This window comes from Gracilinanus agilis, chromosome 5 (genome assembly GCF_016433145.1).
Source record: "Gracilinanus agilis isolate LMUSP501 chromosome 5, AgileGrace, whole genome shotgun sequence".
NCBI classification, from domain to species: Eukaryota; Metazoa; Chordata; class Mammalia; order Didelphimorphia; family Didelphidae; genus Gracilinanus; species Gracilinanus agilis.
In genome coordinates, this window is record NC_058134.1 from 284,023,273 (window position 1) to 284,030,679 (window position 7,407).

A 7,407-nucleotide genomic window follows, 5' to 3' on the forward strand; every position below is an offset into this window, starting at 1 on the left:
ATTGGGCCTGTGCAGATGAAGTTTGAAGTAGCATTCATATTTCTTTCCTCTTTTAGGAAGGGGGAAGAAATGCCTCAATCAGGGAAAGGAAATGCTGTGTCTCCGGTCACAAAAAGCATAACTAAGGCAAGAGATTTGTCTTTGCTAATCCAGATGAGAACTAGATGGAAGAACCTAGCTCATGAGAGAACATTAAAGCTCTCTGTGGTTCCTGCTTTGCCCAATTAGAGTTATTGTCCTTGTCTTAGTATCTTAGCTTATGCACCCTTGCTAATTTGCTGATAGTGGTGTGGCTACAGCTGGCAGCTGCTGTGGTAAGAAGACCTCCCACTGCTCCTGCTGGCATCATTAACCCTTCCCTCTTGTATGCGATTCTGCACCTTTTACTCTCAGGTAGCTGGAGTAGTGGCTTCAAATATTTCCAGGTTCCCAGCATAGTTGCTAAGCTGCTATGCCATCTATCTGCTGGGGTTCTTGCCAGCTTGTCCTGAATGAGGTTTTTATTGAGCTCCACGTTCTTAAGATCAACGTGGGGTTGTGATTTCCTCCCTTTTTATCAAGATAGGAAGGTTTGCTTGTCAATTTGATGGTGGCTGCTTTAGTCAGTGTGAGTATTAATTGCTGAGGGGAGGAAAACTAAGTCATTTCCATCCTGTTTGGCAGTCATACATCTTCAAAATCCATAGCTCCTTAGCCTCTACAAGGTCAGCTCCTCGAAACTCATTGTGTAACACTGAGCATGGATTTGCTTCTTTCTGTACCTCCATTTCTCCCTAGACTTGAGATATATATTGCTGCCATACTCTAATCTTTTTAGTGGAGTTGGTGTAACAGAGATGAGACTAAGGTGTCTCCTAACCCAGGTATCTGTGCCTACATTGCAGGGAACTCAGAGAATAAAAGGAGCTGAATAGCTACTGTTCACTTCTCCTTAGGTAGGTCAGACCCAAAGGGCAAAGCTTCTCTTTTCACTCCCCTCTTCCCTTTAGATTATAACCTAAGCTCCCTTTCTCTTGCTCTCTGCTCTGGAAGTTAGCCTCCCTAAGGCCTTGGGATGGTAAATCAGGGAACCACATGGGAATGTCTTCTAGCAGCTGTTAACATGTATATGGGCTCTGGGTAGGACATCCATAGGTAAGGAGGCTCATCTCTGAAAGTTAAAGTTTCTGCCATCCTTTTTCTTTCTTCTTCTTTGTGTAAGATGGAATTATATAGGAGGACTGTCAGTGGAACCTCAAGGAGGAGGATCGGTTGAAGGCAGTTGGAACCAGGAGGATAAAAGGGGGAAACCCCAAGCAAGTGGGGAGTTGGTTTTGGAAGTTGCAAAGGAGAAGGAGGTGAAAGTCTGCAGTTCTTCATCCAGCCTGCTCTGTGATACATTCAAACTGATCCTGTTCCTCTATGGCTGTGGCCATAACTGATTCCTGCCAACTCTGATTCTTTACTACTAAATCTACAGGGAGTCTTGGGACTCTTTTGAGAGCCTGTCTCTCTGGAACAGTCTACCCTCATCCATTTTCTTACTAGAAACCCATCTTTTACTTTAGAAAGAACTATACTAGTTAAGAATAAGGTTTAGTGGGGAGGAGAGAGAGAACTCAGTTTGGGACATTCTGCCCTGGCTAAGCCAAGGAATTTCCTCTTTGAGGCTGACATATAACTCCATTCTTTTTGGGAAGCTCTGGGTGAATTCTAAAAGATCAAGAAATAGAAACCCCCACTTGACCCCCATTGCCTACCCTTACCACTTTTCTGCCTTGGAACCAATACACAGTATTGACTCCAAGACAGAAGGTAAGGGTTAAAAAAAAAAAGAAATAGAAACATGAAGATATGGGAAATCCAGGAAGTTGGAAGCACTAAAATGGAGAGTAAGAATATGAGCCATTCTCCTACTTATGGTATTACTGTTAAACACTGAGACTAAACAGATCTGTTGTGGCTATTGTTACTTTCAATGGGCTCTAATCTAAGTTCAATCTATTTCTATTAACTTGTAACACAAAGTTTACAAAGAAAGGCAAAATTTATAAAGATTATATTCATGTTTTGAGTCTGCATGTTTAAAAAAAGTAGGTGACTATTCTTGTTGGATGTCAGATTCTGAAGTTCCCAGATTATCTGGGTGAGGGCAATGAGCCAGAGTAGTAAAAAGTCCCCAAAGTTCCCTGGGTTCTTTATAGCAGGATGGAGTCCTTGACATAAGAGATTTTCTTTAAAGCCTAATATAATTCCTTTTGAAAAAACCCCTAGGGCTTTTCCATTCTTATACCAGGGGAACTATGGGGGGATCAGGTTTTGCCTAGAAGTCCAGTGTGGAAGGAGGTGACAGCAGAAATGGTTGCCTTAGAACCAGGTAATCTTAGAATTCCAAGATAAGTCTAGGGACTTGGAGCTTTTAGAGAAGAGAAAGTTCATATTAGGTAGGGATTAGGGTCATCTATAACTGGAATATTACTTCTAGGGCTAGTTATTGGCTTGTCACACATAGAAAAAGATCAGAGAGTTGGGGTGATCATAGTGTCAGACAGGGCAGCATTATGTTGGTCTGGGCAACTAGAGCCTAGGGAAAACTATGTGCATGTGTGTGTATGTGCTCATATATGTGGTAAGTTATCTGGCTTTTATTGATGAAACTTCATTTAAGATTTCTGGGAGTTTTAGAAATGTTTCCATCCGTAGACTCTGAACTTGACTAAAAAACCCAACTGGATAGAGGGAGAGACAGAGATAGATAGATAGATAGATTGAGAGAGAGAGAGAGAGAGAGAGAGAGAGAGAGAGAGAGAGAGAGAGAGAGAAAATGAGAGAGAGAGAGAGAGAGAGAGAGAGAGAGAGAGAGAGAGAGAGAGAGAGGCTGACATATAACTCCATTCTTTTTGGGAAGCTCTGGGTGAATTCCAAAAGATCAAGAAATAGTTGCAGGAAGCTAAATAAATGGTCCTTCAGGGGAGATTGAATGAGCTATAGCTTTTCTGTGGCAGGGGAGAGACTTAAGAACCTTCAGTGGATAGTTGTAGGTAGATGATCAATACTCTAACTGGTGCTGGGACATGTTGTTTCCTAGGGAGTGGTAGAGTCAAACAACACTTCTCGGAGTTAGCAGAAAGCAGCATGATGACATAAATGGAACATATGGTTAACCTCACAATGTTGGAGGCATGAATTGCCCCTCTATACATGTAGCCTGGTCACATTTTATGCATGTGAATCCTTTCACACAGATGCACTGGCTACATATGTTCCCAATCATATTATTAGAAATTTTGAGGTCCTTGAACTAAATTTCCCATGAGCTCACTGGCTTCCTGTCATTACACAATGATGTAGACAGAGGGATAAAACTGAGGGGCTTCCTCTTTGCTTTCTATCTGAGAGCTGGGAACAGTGGGGCTTTTGAACTGCCTAAGCTAGCATGGCACGTGGCTTTATTTTCTAGTGGTTACTTATAAATCTTTAAAAAGCCATAATATTTTAAAGTTATCTTTATATATTAATTTTATTTTTTACACCATGAAAGCCTCATTTAGAGTATATGTGTTTATGGGAGAATAAGTCAAAGAGTTTATTAGAGAAATTGTCTGTTGTTCTTTTATTTACATTGCTGTGAAATGTGTGTCCCCTGAATGATTTGTAAAAGTAAACACATAAGTAAAAGGAGTTAGTAAGCTATGGTTAGAGGAGGATTCTAATCCACAAAATACCTAGAATTTGGGATAGACTTGGGGAGAGGTTCTCCTCTGTTCTCATTTAGATCACAAGGAAAGCTTCCAGAAAGGGTCTGTGGTCTGATTTGGGGGATTTTGCATTTGGCATTTGTAGTAGCTGCCTTGTCAAAGAGAGAGTTAACCCCTGCCCCTATTTTGGCTACTGCTTTATCCTCACTTCTTCACTCAGGCTTCCTCCTGGAGGTTCTCTTGTTTATTAGGCAGAATGAACTTCTCTAAAAGAGGTGGAGTTACAGGGAAGAGACCTCTATTCAGTTATTCTCAATCAACAGGAGGCTGGAAAGTCTGAAGATGACATTTCCCTCCTCAGTAATGCTATGTGACTCATATATATGTGACTCATATATGACTAAGTGAGATATCTCATTTCTATGGCCTTAGTTTCCTCATCTGTGAAAAATCTATAAGAATTGGTACCATCTCTTCCAGTCCAGTCAAACTGGCCTTTTCTCTATTTCTCACACATAACATTCCATCTCTTATCTCACTGCCATTGAACTAGCCCCTGCCTCTATGCCCTTTGCCCTTCTTTTCACCTCATAGAATTTCTTTATTCTTTTAAGAGCCCAAGAACCATCTTCTGAGTGAAGCCTTTCCTAATCCCCACAGAATGACTTTGTATATATTTGTATTTAAGATGGATATATTTGTATATTTGTTTGTCTCCTCCATTAGAATGAAAGTTTGCATGAATAGGATTATTTCATTCTTTGTATTGCCATAGTTTAGCACTGTACCTAGCTTGTAATGCCATGATTTTTGGTTGATTTATTGATCTCTGCCTCTCTTCTGGGCTCTCTAGAGTTGTCTCAATAGTGTCAAGAGGCAAGATGGTCTGGGCTTTCTACTGAAACGAGGTCAGCTTAATTTTCATGATTGACTTTGGGAGAGAATGTTTTTTCCCCTAAAGGTCTTCAAGTCAAAAGCCAGACGACCACTTGTTGGTGATACTGTATAGGGAAATTCTATTGAGGTAGGCGTTGTATTAGGTGGCCACTGAGATCCAATTCTGAGGCTTTCTGATTCTGTGATTTCTTAGGGTGGACCCATGAGGGCTTCTCCTTTAAGAAGGACCTTAAACCATAGGACACCATCCAGTTTTCTCAAACCCCTCATTTATTTTTCAGCTCTTGAATGACTCAAGTTACTCTTTGGGGCCACTGGCACCCATTTATATTTTTCTTGGTAATAGTAAAATAGACTTCAGGTTCTCTATAAAAGAAGTATCCTTACTCAAAAGCAATACAATGTGTCAAATGTCAAATTTAAAGATCACACTCTCCCCCACCCCAAGAGTATATGTAACCTCCCTTGCACAACTCCCCAGAGACCTATAGAATTTCTCTCTAGAAGCTTCTGGGTGGAGCTTCATTCAGATTAAACTGAAATTTTTTCTCTTCCTGGAAGTGATTTTTAAACAGACATAAACGACACATTGCACTTTTTGTCCAAGTCCAAGAAGATGTCTCTTGCAAAATCATGATGTTGGACATCACAAACTGGCTCCAGCTCATTTTTTCAAGCTTGCTATATGTTATTCCTCTTCATTCATTCTTTAGTTCAGCCAAACTGGTCTTCTTTGGGTTCCTCACAAATAATATTCCATCTTTTGTCTTTGTGCCTTTGTATTGGCTAACCCCTAACATAGTTTACCTTACCTCAAGCCTTTGAACTCCCATTCTCTTTCAAAGCTCAGCTCAAGCACCATCATTATGAGGACTTCTTTGACATGTTTCCCACATCACCCCACCACTAGTCTCATGACCTTCTACACACACACACAACACACACACACACACACCTCAATTCTTTGATAAAATATAAAATTCTTGAGACCAGGGACTGTTTCATTTTTGTCTTTCTGTTCTCATTGAGTAGTAGAGGGTGTGAGTACATAGTAGGTGCCTAATAAATGTGTAATTTCCATGTTGTCTTCTGTGTGTGTTTATGACCCTTAGGCTAGTTAGGGAGGTTGTGGGACATAGTTGAGCTTTTCCGTACCTCCTATGCTGGCTTTATTCTAAGAAGAAGAAAGACCCTCTTTTTGGGAGGGTGGCTAAGAGGGGTACATTTCTCACAAACTAAGAGGGAATTTTCCTTGTGGAGTCAAGGCTCACTTGTACTTTCTAGGTGTGGAGAAGAGGGAGCATCTATAGCCTGAGCTTGTGGATCCTGTTTCTTGGAACTAGATGCTATGGATTTCTTCTGAGGAGGCCATCCTACTCTGTTCCAGGCAATATTCATAGCTCCAAAATAGAAACTTACCTGTTTTGGAGTCGAGAAAACTTCTTAAGCAGGTCCTTAACCACCTGCTTTACTTGCTGGTTCCTAAGGGTATAGATGAAGGGATTCATGAGGGGGGCAATAATTGTGTTGATCAGTGACACCCCCTTGTTGAGGTCAACCCCTTTGCCTGGTGATGGTTTGACATACATGAAAAAACAGCTGCCATAGCACATGGAGACAACAATAGCATGAGAGGAGCAGGTAGAGAAGGCCTTCTTCCTCTCCTGGGCAGAGGGGATTTTAATGATTGTACGGATGATCTGGACATAGGACAGGGTGATCAGTACCAAGGTGCTGAGGAGGGCTACCAAAGCCAAAGTGAAGTCTACCATCTCCAATATCTTTGGCCCGCTACAGACCACTTCCATTAGAGGTGTGTAGTCACAGAAGAAGTGGTTAATGTGGGAGTCACAGAAGGGAAGTTGGCTGGTTAGGACAAGAGGGACAATGATGAAAGAGAAACCAGCTAGCCAACAGGTGAGGGTAAGCTGGGTGCAGATTTTGCTGCTCATGAGGGTTGGGTAGTGAAGGGGTTTGCAGATGGCAATGTAGCGATCATAGGACATGGCAGTGAGGAGGAAGAATTCAGTGGCCCCAAGGAAGATATGGAAGAAGTCTTGGGTGATGCAGCCAGCAAAACTAATTGTCTTGGTCCCTGTGGCAATGTTGACTAACATTTTGGGGACAATGACTGTCTGGAACCAGATCTCTAAGCAAGACAGGTTCCGGAGGAAGAAATACATTGGTGTCTGTAGGCGGCTGTCCAATAGTGTCAGAGTGATAATAATCAAGTTGCCAGAAATGGTTATCAGGTAGGCTAGCAGCAGGAGCAGGAAAACTACCATCTGCAGCTCTTCAATATCTGTTAATCCTTGGAGGACGAACTCAGTTATTCTGGTTTTGTTGCCCATCTTGGGCTTTGGGCATTTCCTTGTCATATACAAACATGGGGCAAATGGGATAGGTCAGAAGCTTTTCCCCCTGACTGGGAATATTTCTTTATTTGGATTATTAACACTGACCTGCAAAAACCAAAATGAAACTATCTTTAAACACAGGACAAGGACGTTCCCTCATTAATTTCTCTGTATAAACTCTGCTGTATGGAAATGATACAAATTTTGAACAGCTCAAAAATTGCAAAAAAGCAGGAGGAAGAATAAATTCCTACCAAGATTATTTGTTTTAAAATTCTATCTAGTTTTCTTCCCTTGACTCCCCCACTCCTATCTAGTCAGTATGTTGTTATTATTCAGTCACTCAGTCATGTCTAAGTCTTCATGACCCCATGGAACACAGTTATCCATGGGGTTTTCTTGGCAAGGATACTAGTGTGGTTTACCATTTCCTTCTCCAGGAGATCAGTGGATCTTTTTGTCAGGCAATCAGAGGT

At 41.4% G+C, this 7,407-nt stretch overlaps 1 protein-coding gene across 1 annotated transcript; it reads right to left on the bottom strand.

The window, feature by feature from the left end:
• Positions 1 to 5,989: 5,989 nt before the first annotated feature.
• LOC123250211 (olfactory receptor 2AP1-like) lies at positions 5,990 to 6,925 on the bottom strand. The gene has a single exon (XM_044679229.1). The coding sequence runs from the start codon at positions 6,923 to 6,925 to the stop codon at positions 5,990 to 5,992; it is 936 nt and encodes a 311-aa protein (XP_044535164.1).
• Between the last annotated feature and the right edge of the window lie 482 nt (positions 6,926 to 7,407).